At 27.5% G+C, this 18889-nt stretch overlaps 1 protein-coding gene across 3 annotated transcripts; it reads right to left on the reverse strand.

Moving 5' to 3' along the window:
- Positions 1 to 13876: 13876 nt before the first annotated feature.
- Positions 13877 to 15956, reverse strand: LOC114173012. 3 transcript variants are annotated; one of them, XR_003602444.1, is made up of 2 exons: positions 14354 to 15956; positions 13877 to 14230 (listed from the first exon to the last, which is right to left on the reverse strand). XR_003602444.1 is itself a non-coding variant. In XM_028057199.1 (2 exons), the coding sequence occupies exons 1-2, from the start codon at positions 15539 to 15541 to the stop codon at positions 14910 to 14912; spliced, it is 576 nt and encodes a 191-aa protein (XP_027913000.1). In that variant the 5' UTR covers positions 15542 to 15948; the 3' UTR covers positions 13877 to 14909. The 3 variants fall into 3 exon arrangements, 2 of the variants coding, with proteins under 2 accessions (XP_027913000.1, XP_027913002.1); XM_028057199.1 differs by having other exon boundaries at positions 13877 to 15104; positions 15161 to 15948; XM_028057201.1 differs by having other exon boundaries at positions 15148 to 15947.
- Positions 15957 to 18889: the final 2933 nt, after the last annotated feature.

Genomic DNA, 18889 nt, shown 5'->3' on the forward strand with positions numbered 1-18889 from the left:
ATTATTATTATTATTTTATTATGATATTATTATATTATTTTATTATCATTATTAACTTTATCATTTTTTTATTTTATTTATGGTTTTATTATCATTATTATTGTTTCATTTATAATGCTTTATTTAATTATTATTATTATTATTTTATTTTTATTTTATTAGTATTGTTGTTTTATTATTATTGTTTATTTTATTTTATTATTATTTTCATTATTTTTATTTTTATTTTTATTGTTTCATTTTATTATTATTATCATTATCATTATTATTGTTGTTGTTGTTAATGTTATTTTTATCCTTATTACTATCTTATTGCCCGTGCGATATTTTGGGGCAATGATTATGTGTTCTTCTTGGTTTATATATTGTTTGGTTGTCCATGATTGTGTGTTGGGTATAACAGTTTTGTTTTGATGGTTTTATATGAATTTAGAAAGGGATAGATGTGTGTTTATAATTGAATGATGCATATGAGTTGTGATGTTGTAAATTTAAGTATATGAAGTATATGAATGCGTATTTTGGGTTCTGGATGTTTGAGAATTGAATTGTTTGATACTAGGAACTTAATTAGAGTACCTAAAACCAGTAGTGTCACATTACTGGTGTAACCCTTGACGGTGAAGAGTGAAGTGCTAAGCAATAACCAGAAATAGGGAAGCTTTATGTGTCGTGATGCCTGACGATGTTGTGGAACCGTTAAGCGGTCTGCACTTTCATTTTGCCTGGTGGCGCTTTGGCAGCGCCAGGCGATAGTGCAGGAGCAAGGGTCCATTGTAGATGAATTTGCATGGATGGGTTTGTGGGCTTGGTTAGGGATATGCTGGATTAGTTACGAGCTGGGAGGTTCGTAACGGAGATTTGAGATGCGTGATTGATGCAGGCAGGAAGGTCCGTATCTGTTGTACTCTTGTGTGGGAATACGAGCGGGGAGGTTCGTATGTTCCGTGCTCACACTTGAGGCTACTATGAGCGGGGAGGTTCATAGTACGTGTTCACGCATGTTGGACTACGAGCGGGTAGGTTCGTGGAAGTATTGGAATCCCTAAGACCAGGAGGTGCTTGACTGGGTAGGTTCATGGCTAGTGGTGAACACGTGATAATATGAGCAGGGAGGTTCATATTATGATGCTCTCGTGTGAGGATACGAGCGGGGAGGTTCGTATGTTCCGTGCTCACACTTGAGGGCTGCTACGAGCAGGGAGGTTCGTAACTGTTGGATCACGTGTGTTGGACTACGGATGGGGAGGTTCGTAGAGTTGGACTACGAGCGGGGAGGTTCATAAAGGTAGGACCACGAGCGGGCAGGTTCGTGGAAGCATATATATCCTGGGTCCATGGTCATGAAATTGTGGATTGGAAACCTTAGGGCAATAAGGTTTCTTGGTTAAGCATTGGCTGAAATAAATTAATTTGGGGGTGAAATTCTATGTATTAAATTATATGTTTATATTGTTACACGAGCTCACCCTTTCTGTGTGTGCTTGGCGATGATCGTGTAATTCGTTATACTGGAGCATACATTGTTTCAGGTGGAGCTAGTGACACTTAAAGCCGGAGAGGGGTTAGCTTGGGAAGTTTTATAGACTACGTTTGACTATTTTGTAAACATTTAGTTGATCATTTTTTAACTATGTAAACATGGAGTTTACTTTATGGTTTTAAATTTTGATACATTTTAATAAGGTTTTAATTTTCCCGCGTTTTGGGAAAGAACTTTGAATAATAATGACATATTTGATATTATTTTACTTTATTTTATTTAAATTAGTAATATTCGGTCGGGATGTTACAATTTGTATTTACTTTATAATTATAATGATAACAACAATTATAATTTTATTATTTTTTATTCTTAAAAAAAGTAAATACAATGTTTTTACCAGTTTATATAAATATTTTAAAATTAATCTTTTAATTTTTATTTTCATTCAAAAATGTGAAGTTAGTCCTCCAGTTTTTTTTAGTCCCAATTTGATCTCAATTTTTGAAAAAATGATACAATTGTGTCAATTTTCGTTAAATTTTCTGAATCAGATCAAGATTTTTTAATCAAAATTGAAGTTGTGAATAAAGATGATTTACTTTGTTTGTGTAACTGACCTAATCTTAGAGTCAGTCATGATAAAAAATCATTGCTCCGCTTAAAGAAATTTAACGAAAATAATCAAATTGCATCAATTTTTAAAAAATCGAACCAAATTGAGACTAAAAAAATAGAAGACCAACTTGACATTTTTTAATAAAAAATGGAACAAAAGAGTAATTTAACCAAAATTTTGGCACCCTCAAAATATTGGTCGAAGAGCCGCCACTGCATGGATGGAATGCGATCTTGACATGCATTGGATGATGACTTCTTATAACCTAATGTGCATTCATTATATCACTCATCTTAACTTGTCAACATTATCGAAATGTGTGTTGATCATAAATGACTTTAAATAAGACTATCTAACTTGTAATATGTAGTGAGATAACTATGTACACATATATTGATAAATGCACAAGTGAGGATAACTAATATGTTTATTATATTTTCTCAAATAAATATACAACTAAATATTTATTTATTTTATTTCAATTATATTTTTTTTTCAATTTTGTGTACTCTATCTATTAAATTAATAGAAATTCAATTACCTTTAACTAAATGTTAAAATATTTTCTTACTAAGTAAAACTTTAGATATTCTTAAGCTTCTTTCCTAAATATTATTAATTTCATTAGTATATTTTTTTTATATTATATATAACTATTCTATGGCAATTTTTTTATTTGTCTTGTTTGTATAACTTTAAGATATTTTTCTCGTTTTATTCATTATTAATAGTCTTTAACTTTTATGAAAAAATTTATAATTAAAATTAATTTTTTAATAATTATATCAAATTAGTTATCAACATTTTAGTTTTAATATTTTAATTTTCTTGTTAAAATAATTATTTATTATAGATATAATTATTTAAATAATTATTTATAACAATATATAAAGATGATTTCTTCTTTTGTATTCACTTTTCATTGTTCAATTTTACCCTTAATTACTATTTTAAAAATTAATTATTTTATAAATACTTTATCATTAACCATTATTCTAAAGAACTCTTTTAAAAATCTCTTTTTGCGTACATGTTTTACTTCCCAAACTTTTTTTATTATTTTAAAAATTAACTATTTTAAAAACTTTTTTAATAATTATTTTATTTAAATACTATTTTAAAATTTTATTATATATTCCAAAAGTAAATATTATTTATCTTAAGTTAAATTTCTATAAAAATTAACACACATGTACTTTCGCACATGTGTTTTGACTAGTTTTATATAAAGAACATAATTTTAATATTTACTATACTAAAAAAATGTATTCTAATTATTTTTAAAATATTGTTTGATTTGTTTATATTTCTATTGTAATACTTTTTTATATTTAAATAAACATATTTCAACAATTTTAAAATAATTATTACATTTATTTATATTTTCATTATAATATTGATTACATTCAAAAAGAAATGTTTCAATTGATTTTACATTTATTTCATTTATCATTTTAAAGAAAAAAATCAAATATGATCAGTTTTCTGAAAATGAAATTCTACATGCAAACAGTTATCTTCCTGTAAAATTTGAGTATTCATTATATTTTTTTATGAAAAAAAATATATTTTTAACTATAAAAAGAAATTGTGTCATTTAGTTGAAAAGATAAATGCATTTAGGTCTAGTGGTGATAATAAAACTGTGAAATAATCTATTACAAAAACAAATTCAACAAACTTAATCTCCAATATTTCCATTAGAAAAAAATTTAAACTTTTTTTCTTTTATTCTTCCAAACCCAAACTCTAATAAAAAGGTTTTGAAACTTTTTTTCTTTTATTTTATTAAATTTATGCTATTAGAGACTTTAATTTGTACATTACTTTACTATCAAATTCTAACCAAGTAAATTGTGACACTATTTGGTCATAAGTAAACTTTAGTTATATTAATAAGAACTTGCTGTTACAAATTTATTTTACTAATCTCAGTTCTTTTTCTTGTTTTATCAAGAGACAAATTTAACATTTATTGGATGATTGAAACATTTTTGGATGTATCATTTAGGACTGCATTGATGTTGCCACATAAGTTATTAATATTATTATGAGGATCTGCTAATCATAAATTGACAGACATTGGATAGAATGCGAGCTTGACATGTACTGGGTGATGACTTCATGTCACCCAATGATGCATTCATGGTATCAGTCATCTTAACTTGTCAACACTACGGGAATGCGTATTGATCATAAATGACTTTAAATGAGACTCTCTTACATGTAATGAGGAGTGAGATAACTATGTACAGAAATCAAAAATAGGTCATGCATGTATGTAAGTGCACAATTAAACATAATTATTATTTTTATGATATTTTCTGAAATAAATATACAACTGAAAAATTATTTATTTTATTTCAATTGTATTTATTTTTTTCGATTTGGTGTACCGTATTTATAAAATTAATAAAAATTCAACTACTTCAAAATATTAAAATATTTTTTTAGTAAGTAAAATTTTATATATTCTTTGATAAAGCTTCTTTCCTAGACATGTCAAAGTGAGTCAACCCGGCTCACACGGGTTGGCTCACCACGAGCCGGGTTGAAAATGAGTGAACCCAACCCGGCTCACTTTATGGTGAGCCAGAAATTTTGTAACCCGGCTCAACCCACCACGGGTTGGTGGGTTAAGTGGGTTGGTCAGCCAACCCACCTAAAAAAATTATTTATTTATTTATTTTTTAGTATTCAAATATTTAAATAAATTTTTAGTAACCTATGAGATGACAATCATAATAAAATCAAGAACCAATGTTTTGATCATGCTCACCACCAATATATGAAGAATTATTTTCAAGAAAGTACCATATAGTCTAAGAAAGTATGACTAATATTACAAATTTTCTGTCATGCTATTCAACAAAATATAAATAAAAAACTATACATTTTTTTCATGCTAATTTAGAAAAAATTGTTTATAAAACAGTCACTTGAGTAATTTACTATAAAGATTATAGTTAAAGATTAAAGTATCAACATATATAATTTGACAATCAAATTAATTAAATATTCAAACTATTCAAATCTAATTAAGCAATATTCTAGCGTTTAAAAATATGAAATTGTGAACAAATATAATAGGAGTAGTAAATAATTTTTAAAAAAATTAAAAAAAAATTAAAAAAAATTAAAAAAAATTAAAAAAAAAATTAAAAAAATTGTAAAAAAATATTGGTGGGTTAAGTGGGCCAACCCACCTTCAACTCGGCTCGAACCCGTTTAACCCGTGGGTTAAGAGAGCCGGGTTGAGTTCAACCCACTTTTGTAAAAGTTAAATTTTTCTCAATCCAACCCAGCTCGAACCCGTAGTGAGCCGGGTTGGCTCACGGGTTAAAACCCATTTTGACATCTCTATTCTTTCCTAAACATTATTAAATACATCCGTAATTGTTTTTATATTATATAACTATTTTGTGCCAATTTTTATTTCTCTTGTTTATATAATTTTAAGATATATTTTTGTATTTTTATTCATTATTAGTCATCTTTAAGTTTTATTAAAAAATCATAATTAAAATTATCTTTTTAATAATTATATGAAATTAATTATCAACATTTTATATTACTCAAACATCTTACAATTAAAAAAAATCATAGAAAATATGCAACTTCTCTTTTTATATTTGTTTTCAAAATAATTTTTTTAATACATTTTAATATATTTTATATTTTATAAATTTTATAAATTTCAATTAAAAAGTTTTATATTTTTTTATATTTTAAATTCATGTTTTAAATTTTTTTTGTGATTAAAAGTTTTTCTATTATAGTTTTAAATATTCATTTTATTTTATTATGAAAAAAAATTTAATATAAAAAAAAGTTGTGTCAACAATAAAATGGTTTAGTTTTGTAAATAAATGTATGTGGATCTAGTTTAGTAATAAAATTGTGAAAGAAACTATTACATAAACTTATTCACCAAATTCAGTCCCAATATTTGCACCAGAGGAAATCGAAAACCAATTTTCTTTTATTCTACCAAATCCAAACTCTAATATTTTAATCTAAAATGTTTTGAAATTTTGTTTCTTTTATTTTACTAAACTTTTTATTTTACTAAACTTATGTTAGGTGAGACTTGAATTTGTACCCTCCTTTATTATTAAACTCTAACAAAGTAAATTATGACACTTTTTATCGTAAGTAAACTTTAGTTATATTAATAAGAATTTGACATTACTGATCTATTTTATGGGTCTATCAGTAGACAAATTTGACATTCATTCGGTGATTGAGACATTTTTGCACGTGTCATTTGCAAATGCATGTATGCTGCCACATAGGTATCACTTATTAATATTATTAGGAGAACGCACATACTAATTATAAAGTGACCTTGAATAAAATGCGAGCTTGACATGCATTGAGTGATGGCTTCAGGTCATTCAACGTGCATTCATGGTATCAGTCATCTTAACTTGTAAACATTATGGAAATGCGTGTTGATCATAAATGACTTTAAATGAATCTGTCTAACTTGTATAGAGATCACACATAAGTCATGTATGTCCGGTAAATGCACAACTGAGCATAACTAATATGTTTATTATATTTTCTCAAAAAAATATACAGCTAAATATTTATTTATTTTATTTCAATTTTTTTTTTTCAATTTGGTGTACTCTATCTATTAAAATAATAAAAATTCAACTAGTAAATATTAAATTTTTTTTTTTGCTAAGTAAAACTTTAGATATTTTTAAGTTTCTTTCCTAAATATTATTAATTACATTACTAACTTTTTTTTATATTATATATAAGTATTCTACGTCAATTTTTATTTATCTTGTCTGTATAACTTTAAGATATATTTTTTTTCGTTTTATTCATTATTAATGTCCTTTAACTTTTATGAAAACACTTATAATTGAAATTATATTTTTAATAATTATATCAAATTAATTATCAACATTTTTTTAATATTTTATTCTTCATACTAAAAGAATTGTTTATTATAGATATAATTATTTCAATGATTATTTCATATAAAGAACATTATTTTTAATATTTAAAAAAGTGTATTCTAACTATTTTTAAAATATTGTTTGATTTATTTATATTTCAGTTGTAATACTTTTTATATTTAAATGAACATATTTCAAAAAAATTAAAATAATTATTACATTTATTTTTATTTTCATTATAATATTGATTACATTCAAATATAAATGTTTCAATTGATTTTACATTTATTTCGTTTACCATTTTAAAGAAAAAAAAATCAAATATGACCATAATTCAGTTTTCTGAAAATGAAATTCTACATGCAAAGAGTTATGTGTGTTATCTTAATGAATACACATTGTTTTATCTGAATTATTAAAAGTGAAAATGAGTGTTATTACAATCAAAAATTCAGCCTATTAGTACGTCTAATACAACTTTTTTTTTCTTTAATTCACTACAAATCTGGAGACATAGCAGGAAAAAAAAACGTAATCAGAAGGATGAAATATCAAAAACACATCTTGTCTATTAATTTTCACCATTCTACAAATACCTTGTCTTTAAAAATCTTTTTTATTCTACCAAATTAATTTTTGTATATTCACTAAACGAAATTTAAAACTCTTTTTATTTTATTTTACCAAACACACCATCTAATATTTTTATTAAAAAATATTTATAACTCTTTTTCCTTAATTCTACAAAACTCATTAAAAAAAAATTAAACTTTTATACTAAACATGACGTTTCACATCGTTGTATTTTTTTTTTCTTTTTTTTTCACCACACTAATTCTCTATTATGTTTACTAAAAATATTTAAAATTATTTTTCTTTTATTCTATCAAACTCATGTTCTAATATATCAACAGAAAACATAATTAATTTTTTTTATTCTACCAAACCCACTCTCCAACATTTTCACTAAAAGATATTTAAAACTCTTTTTCTTTTATTATATCAAATGCATCTTCGAATATTTTCACTAAAAAAATTTAAAACACGTTTCTTTAAAGTTTTTATCGTGGTCTTATTTTCAATGTGATGATTCTTATCTTCAATGTGATGATGATTATGCACCCGAAAACAATAATTTAATTATTAAGTAACCCAATTTTGAGCTGAATTTTGAAATGTTTTTTGGTATTCAAGTAATTTAAAAAATGAATGTGCAACTTATTCAAATTTTGAGCTAAAACATCTTACAATAAAAAACAAATTCCATAAAAAATATGCAACTTCTTTTTTCATATTTTTTTTCTAAAAAATATATTTAGTAAATTTTAATACTTTTCTATTTTATAAATTTTATTAATTTCAATTAAAAAATCTGTTTTTTTATATTTTAATAATAAATTTTTAATTTTTTTCTAAACAAAAATTCTATATTTCTATAGTTTTGAATATTCATTTTATATTTTCTTGATGAAAAAAAAATTCTAATTATAAAAAAATTGTGCAACCAATAAAATTGTTTAGTTTAATACATAAATGCATCTGAGTCTAGTTGGGGTAATAAAACTGTGAAAGAATTTGCTATAGAGGTTTAAAACTCTTTTTCTTTTATTTTACTAAAGTTATAGTAGAGAAACAAATTCACCAAACTTAGTACCCAATATATCCACTAAAGAAATTTTAAAACCTTTTTTTCTTTTATTCTACCAAACTCACACTCTAATATTTTAATTAAAAAGGTTTAAGACTTTTTTCTTTTTATTTTACTAAATATATGTTAGGTAAGACTTGAAAATGTAACCTCATTTACTATCAGAGTCTAACAAAGTAAACTATAACATTATTTGATCACAAGTAAACTTTAATAATATTAATAAGAACCTCACTCTACTGATTTATTTTACTAATCTCAAATTTTTTTCTAGGTTTTTCAGGAAACAAATTTCGCATTCATTAGATGATTGAGACATCTTTGTACGTGTCAATTAGGAATACATGCATGCTGCCACCCACGTAATTATCTCAGTTATCAGTATTATTAGGAACACATGATAATCATAAAGTGACATTGAATGGAATGCGAGTTTGACATGCATTGGGTGATGACTTCAGGTCATCCAGTGGCGGATCTTGACAAAAAATTTTGGAGGGGCCAAAATAATATAATTTTTTTATCATTAAATTAGATTATTAGTATAATGTTTCAAAAAATAATATTTTAAACTAAACAATTGGATCATTAGATTAGATTATTAGTATAATATTTTAAAATATATGAAGAAGTGGAACGTATCTGCTTTTATCTTCACGAATAGCTTCCCTTTAATAATTTAAAACTAAATAAATTTATTATTTTATTTTCCATCTATATAAATAATTTTTTTTTCAAAATAATATTAGAATACAAATTTTATCTTATATATTCATAAAAAATGAATTTGCAAAAGGCTTGTAAGATAAAAAAGTCATGTTAATAACTCTTCAACTAATATTTTATTATCAGGTAAGACCATAGAGAGTTACCTCTTTTTTTTTCAAGAAAGAAAGAAAACAAATGAGAAATTAGAAAAAAAAATGAGTGTGTCTAATTTTTTTCTTCAAAAACAAAAAAGAAAACATGAGAATGAGAGATGATACAATTTGTGAAAAATTAGAAAGACAATGAGAAAGAAATAAAAAATATCTTAATAAATATTTGGTTTAATGATTTTTTTTATTTCTCTATTTGTCCAGAAATGTCTAGTTGGTTGTCTAATGTTTTTTTACTTTCAATTTGTTGAAAATTGAAACGATTAATAAGGATGTTTTGTTTTGCTGGTGTAATTAATATAATCCAAGTGTATGAAAAATCTTTTGATTCACTTCAAAAAATTTAATGAAAATAATCAAATTGCATCAACTTTTCCAAAAATCGGAACCAAATTGAGACTAAAAAAAGCTAGATGACCAACTTTGTTAAGATTAAAGGTTGTGTTTTATAAAAAAAATAAAAAGTCACACAATTTAATTTCCATTAATTTCTAAAATATACTACAAATAATTTTTTAAAAATTTAAAAATTTAAAAGATATATAGAATTTAAAATAATTTCAAAAATATAAATATAATTTAAAAAATTTCAAAAACATACATATAATTTAAAAGAAAATCAAAAATATAGGGGGACCATGGCCCCTCCCTGCCCTATGAATGATCTGCCCCTGAGGTCACCCAATAATGCATCAAAGCTATAAGTCATCTTGACTTGTCAACAATACCAAGAGACATGCTGATCATAAATGACCCTGTAATTTTAATCTTTTCTTTGCTTTATTCATCATTAATCATCTTTAACTCTATTTCAATAAATTTATAATTATAAATATATTTTTAATAAGTATATCAAATTAATTATCAACATTTTATTTTTAACAAGATTTTTTATATTAAGAAAATTATTTATCATAGACATAAATATTTAAATAATTATATATATATATATATATATATTACTTTTAATATTTATTATACTTAGAAAATATATTCTTATTATTTTAAAATTATTATTTAAATGATTTGTTTTGCAACTGCAAAATTTCTTATATTTCAATAAACATATTTCAACAATTTAAAATAATTATTAAATTTATTTATATTTTAATTATGAAATTTATTACATTTAAATACAAATGTTTCAATTAATGTCGCATTTATTTCATTTACCATTTAAATAAAACAAAAATTAAATATGAGTAAAATTCACTCTTCTAAAAATTAGATTTTAGCTATCCGTTATCTTATTATTTAGAGTGCACAGTATACCATGTCTTTTAAAATCTGTTTTATTTCTACCAAATTGATTTTTATATATTCACTAAACAACGAAATTTAAAACTTTTTATTTTATTTTACCAAACACACCATCTAATGTTTTTATTAAAAAATATTTAAAACTCTTTTTCCTTAATTCTACAAAACTCATTAAAAAATTGAAACTTTTTTCTTTTATTTTACCAAATTTACTCTCAAACTCTTCAAAAATAACGCAATGTATTTATATCTTCATCTTTTACTCGTTCTATTACTCTATTTATACTAAACATGACATTTCACATCCTTGTACTTTTTATTTTTGTCCTTAATTTCATCACACTAGTTCCCTATTATTTTCACTAAAAATATTTTAAATTCTTTTTCTTTTATTCTACCAAACTCATTTTCTGATATATCAATAGAAAAAAAAAAAACATTCTACCAAACCCACTTTCCAACATTTTCACTAAAAGATATTTAAAACTTTTTTTCTGTGATTATATCAAATTCATCTTCGAATATTTTCACTAAAAAAATTTAAAACACTTTTCTTTAAAGTTTTCTTGTGGTCTTATCTTCAATGTGATGATAATTATGTTGGGTATTGGGCTCCCTTCCTATGTGGAGAAAAGGCCCAAATTTTGAGAAGTCCATGTCTCACTTAAACTTAGTGGAGAGGAGGCTATAAAATAAAGAGAGAGGCAGAACAATAGAGTCAGAATACACTGAAAGCCCTAACACATAGAGGGAGAGGTAGAGGGAAAATTCTGTTCACGTTTTTCATAGAGCTGTCGCAGTAAATTCGGCGCTGCGGATTCGTTCACCGTTGGATCGGACTGAAATTTTTACAGCAGGTTCGGAACTCATTGCTCTTCATTCTGACCGGTCGGATCTTTGTTACGAGGTCTGAGTTGGGAGATATTAATTTCGCACTGCAGCAGTGATTTGTAGAGGTTTTCCTCTCTTGTTCTTCTCTATTTGAAAGCTTTGTTGCTTTGTTATTTGGTTGGGTGTTGGCACTAATTTGTGCTATTGATTAAGACTCTTTTGTACTCTTGTTGATCATAGTGAAGCTATTTCTTTGGTCTGGACGACTCGTGGTTTTTACCCTTGATTTGAGGGGTTTTCCACGTTAAAAATCTTGGTGCCTTTATTTGTACTTTTGTTGATTTATTATTGCTGCTCTTTGATTATTGCTCCTCATAGATTCTTGCAAGTTAGGGGAAATTATATCCGCTGCATTCTCTGGTATATTGTTTATTATTGTTTTCCCCATCAAATTATGCATTCGAAAACCTATCGAATAATTTAATTATTATGGAACCAAATTTTGAGCTGAATTTTGAAATGTGTTTTGGTATTCAAGTTATTTAAAAAATGAATATGCAGCTTATTCAAATTTTGAGCTAAACATCTTACAATTTAATAAATTGCATAAAAAATATGCAACTTCTTTTTTCATATTTGTTTTCTAAAAAATATTTTTAATAAATTTAAATACTTTTCTATTTTATAAATTTTATTAATTTCAATTGAAAATTCTGATAATTTTTTTATATTTTAATAATAATTTTTTAAATTGTTTCTAATTAAAAAAAATTCTAAACAAAAATTCTATATTTCTATAGTTTTAAATATTCATTTTATATTTTTTGATGAAAAACTTATATTTCTAAATAAAAAAAATTGTGTAACCAATAAAATTGTTTAGTTTAGTAGATAAATGCATATGAGTCTAGTGGTGGTAATAAAATTGTGAAAGAATATAGTACAAAAACAAATTCACCAAATTAAGTCCCCACTATATCCACTAAAGGAAATTTAAAACATTTTTTCTTTTATTCTATCAAACCCACACTTTAATATTTTAACTAAAAAGGTTTAAAACGTTTTTCCTTATATTTTACTAAAGTTATGCTAGAGAAACAAATTGACCAAACTTAGCCACTAATATATTTATTAAAGGAATTTTTTTTTCTTTTATTCTACTAAACTCACACACTAATATTTTAACTAAAAGGGTTTAAGACTTTTTTTTTTCTTTTTTTTACTAAAATATGCTAAATGAGACTTGAAAATGTACCTCCTTTACTATTAGACTTTAAGCAAGTAGACTATAGCACTATTTAATCATGAGTAAACTTTAAAAGTATTAATAAGAACCTGACCCTACTGATTTATTTTACTAATCTCAATTTTTTTCTGGGTCTTTTCAGACACAAATTTGACATTCATTGGATGATTGAGACATCTTTGTACGTGTCACTTAAGAATGCATGCATGCTGCCACGTAGGTATCTCAGTTATCAGTATTATTAGGAAGACATGAAGATCATAAAGTGGCCTTGGATGGAATGCGAGTTTGACATGCATTGGGTGATGACTTCACATCACCCAATGATAAATCAAAGCTATCAGTCATCTTGACTTGTGTACATTACAGGGAGACGTGTTGATCATAAATGACCCTATAATTTTAATTTTTATTTTGCTTTATTCATCATTAATCTTATTTAGCTTTTTATCAATAAATTTATAATCAAAAATATATTTTTAATAAGTCTATCAAATTAATTATCAACATTTTATTTTTGTCAACACCCAATTTCGTCCAGGTAAAAAATAAAGAAATTGTTGTTTGACCTAGATAATAATTGGGAAGAAAGTTAAAAAAAGAATAAAAAAAATGAATATTTAATTGAGCATAAATAAATATTTCTTCTTTTACTTTTTATCTTGTTTCAACTTTATTTTCATCTTCTTTTTGTTTTGTTTTTGTTTCAAATTCGTTTTACTTTTGTTTTATGATTTTTAGTTTGTTTTATTTTATTACTATTGTTATTATCTTATATTATTTTTTATTTTAAAAGTTTTGCCCCATCTTATTTTATTCTTTTTCTTTATTTGTTTTCTTTTTTATTTAGTTTTATTTTATAATCTTTGGGTATAATATGTTTTACTGTACCTTTATTTCATTTTAGCTCTTTTTTATCTTATTCTTTTTATTTAGCCGTTTGTTTTTAAAAATAAAAAATAATAATAAATAAAAGAAAAATAAATAAAGTTTTCTTTTTTTCTGCACCAACGCAACCTACCCTCTGCAACCCTCTCTTACATTGTCACCTCTCCACGTTGATTTCATGCATTAGTCCTCGGTTTCATGCGCTTATCTTCATACACATCCTTCGTTTCGATCAATGGGGTGGGGTTCTCTTCTTCGATATTGGGAATTCCCTCAAGAATCAACACACGCAACCACCCAACATGAATCATCAATCTTTCCCTCTTCCAGCACGTTTTCTCTGCACCAGGAGATCATAATATCATGCAAAAACCTTCACTTCAGAAAAAAATCATGAACACCACCAACTGACGGGGAGAAGAACCACACTCCACTCCTTCTCTAAGCATTTTGGTCACGACCTACACACAAGAAAAAAGAAAACATCAGAAAAGAACAGGGAAAAAAGGAGAAAAGAGGAGAAGAACAGGGGGGAAGCGAGCCAAGGGAAGAAAAGAGAAAAGACTTGAAGCCACCAACTCAACTCTGGTAGGGGCTGCAATAGGTAAGAACTCTATCTTGAATAATTCAATGAATATGTTGTCTTGGTGTTTTTCGTCCTCAACATAGAAATACTTGTGTGAAATGATGTGCGCATGTTGTTGGGTTTGTCGAGTTTCATAGTATGTTTGCTTGCGTCGTTTGTTAAGTGCCAGAAAACGAAACATGCTTTAAGTATCTAACTTCATCTATCACAACACAACTTCAATAAAAAAACAGCATCATCATGCACTGGTCCTCGTCATTTTCCATATCCAATGAAATAGCCAAAGCTGTGAACATTTCTAGGACCTGTTTTCACCATCTTCTCGTTCATATTCTCGCACACGAATGAGCTATGAGCTTGGCTTTCATCTCCAGATTCGTACCTTCATCCAAGACCAATCTTTCTTCATCATTCTTCCATCACTTTCAACCTGCAAACAGTACACACTCCCAACTCCCAACTGTCGTCTTGTTCGTTCACTTTCATCACTCACCTGCATAAAAACCAAAAACAACATATACGCCCACTGCTACCAACTCAGATTTCATCGTTCATCATTCTCGAGTCGCTGTTATACAACACTCAGCAAAACACCCAAAAACCAAAACCCACACGCTCAACCGCAGGTTCACATACTCTCGATCATCTTCTTCACGCCGCAACCCCAACTTTTCACCACAAATCAACCAATCTCGCACAGTACACCAAACACCAAACACTCGCGTCTCAAATTCGCCGAAATAACCCAACACAAATCAAAAAAAAAAAAAACAAGAGAATGGAAACCCTCACCGGCGGCGAGGCCGCCGGCGATTCGAAGCTCGTCGACGGTGGAACGTGATCGCGTGACGTTCTCGAACCGGGTCGCGGTGTGGTCGGCACGATGGTGGCGAGTTGAGGGAGTCACGACGCCTTTCTCTCTCGCGGAAGAAGAGAGGCAAGGATTGGGATGAGTGGGCGCTGGTGTGACGCCAACGAAGGCCGGAGTTCGAGCTTCCATGGCGCTCGCGTGTCCCGATCGTGGTGGCTGGTACGGTGGCGGCAAGTCTTGGTTGGCTACGGAGGTGCGACGAAGGAGCCTCGCGCGCAGGAGAAAGAAACGAGGTTCTCGCCGGCGACATCGCTGATGGTGACTGGCGTCGACGGCGTCGTCCCTCGCCGGTGGTGGGAGTTGCAGTGGCGGCATGAGCGTTGTGGTTGGTGACGACGAGGGAAGGGGGCTGCCATGGAGAGACTAAGTTTAATTAGGGTTCCGTTTAAGAAAAAAGAAAGGGGTCTGCCATTTCTTTTTCTTCACACACCCCTACCCATACTGCATGCACCTGCATTTTGATGTTTTAGGGCTTCTTTATAACTACTTCGCGCACCTCCATTTATGATGATCCCGCACCCCCCGCTTTGTTTTTGTCTGTTGGGCTTCCGTGCATTTTTACTTCCTCGCGCACCTCCACCATTACTAATCTCGCACCCCTTCACACACTTTGTACTCCTATTTTGAATTTGTTTTATACTTTACCAGCCGCACCACCACCTTTAATAAATACACCCCATTTACTTCATATACCTCCCACTAACCACTCACACACCCCCATATTTTGTTTCCCACTCTCACCCTTCTTAATTAAATTATTTCTTTTTATTTATTTATTTATTTATTTTTTCTTTTATTTTGTTTTTTTATTATTATTTGTTTATTTTCGTTCATTTATTTGTTTATTTTTATTATTATTATTATTTATTTTTTTATTATTATTTATTTTTTTCCTTATTTTTTATTTATTTATTTATTTATTTTTATTATTCCTAGGAAAACAAATATATTTAAAAATTATTAAAAATTACAAAAATAGAAAAATCTAAAAAAAAAACCAAAAATAGTTTTCTTTTTTTAAATAATTTTGTCCTTTTATTTATTTATTATTTTATTTTTATTATTTTTGAGAAAAAAAAATAAAATATATTTGAAAATTATTAAAAATTACAAAAAAAGAAAAAAGAAAATCTGAAAAATGAAAAATATTCTCTTTCACTTAATCGTGTCTGTCCGGTCGCTCGCACCGCGTGACACTCATTTTCAAAAATACCAAAAATAGTTTTTTCTTTCTCCTTTCGTGTCTGTCCGACCGCTCGCGTCGTGTGACACCTACCTTCAAGAAATTCAAAAATACTAAAAAAAAATATATAAATTTCAAAATACAAAAATATCAACATTTTCAAACAAACATTTCTTTAAAGAACTACGTAACCCTGATTTCTCATTTTGAATGAGAATACGTAGGACCAAGGTCAATCCTTGTCGGGCCCAAAAAAGTTAAAAAATATTTTGTTTCTCTTAGCATTTTTGTCTCATTATTTTTGGGGAAAATTAATATTTTGAAAATCGCGTCAGCTTTGCATTTTTAATTAAAGGTACCGCCCTCGGGTGGGCGCAGTAAGGTGCTAACACCTTCCTTACGCGTAACCGACTCCCGGATCCAAAATCTGGTTTTTCGCAGACTTATTTTATTTTCATGGTTTTCCATAGTTTTTTACAGAATAACTATGGTGGCGACTCCAAATCTCTTTTAAACCCGTTTTCTTATTTCGGTTCGCCTTCCCGTCGCGATTCCGGTTGCGACAATTTTTAACAAGATTTTTTATATTAAGAAAATTATTTATCATAGACATAATTATTTAAATAATTATTATATATATATACATTACTTTTAATATTTACCATTTTAAAATTATTATTTAAATTATTTGTTTTAAATGCAAAATTTATTATATTTAAATAAACATATTTCAACAATTTAAAATAATTATTAAATTTTTTTATATTTTAATTATAAAATTTATTACATTTAAATACAAATGTTTCAATTAATGACGCATTTATTTCATTTACCATTTTAAAGAAAACAAAAATCAAATATGAGTAAAATGCAGTCTTCTAAAAATTAGATTTTAGCGGGGTAAACAGTTATGTGTTATCTTATTAATTAGAGGCACACTATACTGTCTCAATAACTAAAAGTGAAAAAGAGTGTGATTAGTGAAAAAATTCAGATTAAATATATTTATTTAGAATTGTCTCATACATATTTATTTTTACTCTAATTCACTAAAAATTTGGAGACACTTCAAGAAAAAATAAAAAAACGAGACATACTTGAAAAGTAGAAATACGAAGAACAAATCTTCCCTATTAATTTTCATCATCCAACAAATACAATCATGTCTTTTAAAACCTTTTTTTATTCTACCAAATTAAATCTTATATAAAGAAATTTAAAACTCTTTTTATTTTACTTTACCAAAAACACCGTCTAATATTTTCATTAAAAATTTCAAAACTCTTTTATCTTTATTCTACAAAATTCACAGTGTAATGTTTCAACTAAAAAAAAAATGGAACTCTTTTCTTTTATTTTACCAAACTTACTCTCATACTCTTTTAAAAAAAAATACTCTTTTAAAAAATACGTAATGCATATAAATCCTCCTGTAACTCATTTTCCTACTTTATTTATACAAAACATAAGTTTCCACGTTTTTCACCAGATGTATTTTCTATATTTTTCTTTATTTCACCACACTAATTCTCTAATATTTCTACTAAAAAATATTTAAAACTCTTTTTCTTTTATTCTACCAAACTCATTTTCTAATATTTCCACAAAAAACAAAATTAATTTTTTTTATTCTACCAAATCCAGTTTCCAAAATTTTCACTAAAAAAATTTTCAAACTCTTTTTCTTTTATTATGTAACATCCCATTTAATAGTTTTTCACACTATCAAACAAAACATTATATCATGATCAAACATAGCAGATAGTAGGGATAGCAGTCATATACACATAGTATATAAATCTGGTACCGTCCTTCCAAAAGCCACAAGAATATACACAAGGTAAGAGCTGGTATAAAAGATGCTAAACTACACAATCCCAAAAACTGTACCGCAGCAACCTACAACTATAGCGAACATTCCCAGTAAGGCTTTAACTCCTGCTCAGGAAGGAGTATCTCCATCTGGTTTCTGCTCTGCTCACACCAACCATAGGTGATCATTGTAAAAGGGTAATATGCAAAAGCAGGCAAACACAAACAAGAAGGGTAAGTTAACTGAAATGAGAAACACCGATACACTTCACAATTTAGAAATATCATTCATGGCATGTAATTCAATCATAAGTTCTAGACTCGATATCTGGATTGTGTAAGCGACATTGGAGCTCTTAGTGGCTTGCACCTGCAACGGTTCCCAGACTCTGCAGAGTCTGGACGCATGGAGTATTCACCCGATCGTTCCCAGGGTAAGTCCCCTTCACGTCTAGGACTGGATCAAGTCCAACGACGAGGACCTCCTGCTACTCCTCACGACATAATTCATTCTACTCTATCTGAGCTTGAATGATTATTGGAGTTTCAGGATACCAACCAATTTGGATTCCTCACGTCCTTACACACACTACAATTCCACTCGAATTTCCCTTGAAATTCCATTTCAATCACAACTTCTCATAATTTATATTCATCCAATTTAATCA

The sequence above is a fragment of the Vigna unguiculata genome, chromosome 2 (genome assembly GCF_004118075.2).
Source record: "Vigna unguiculata cultivar IT97K-499-35 chromosome 2, ASM411807v1, whole genome shotgun sequence".
Classification (NCBI taxonomy): Eukaryota; Viridiplantae; Streptophyta; class Magnoliopsida; order Fabales; family Fabaceae; genus Vigna; species Vigna unguiculata.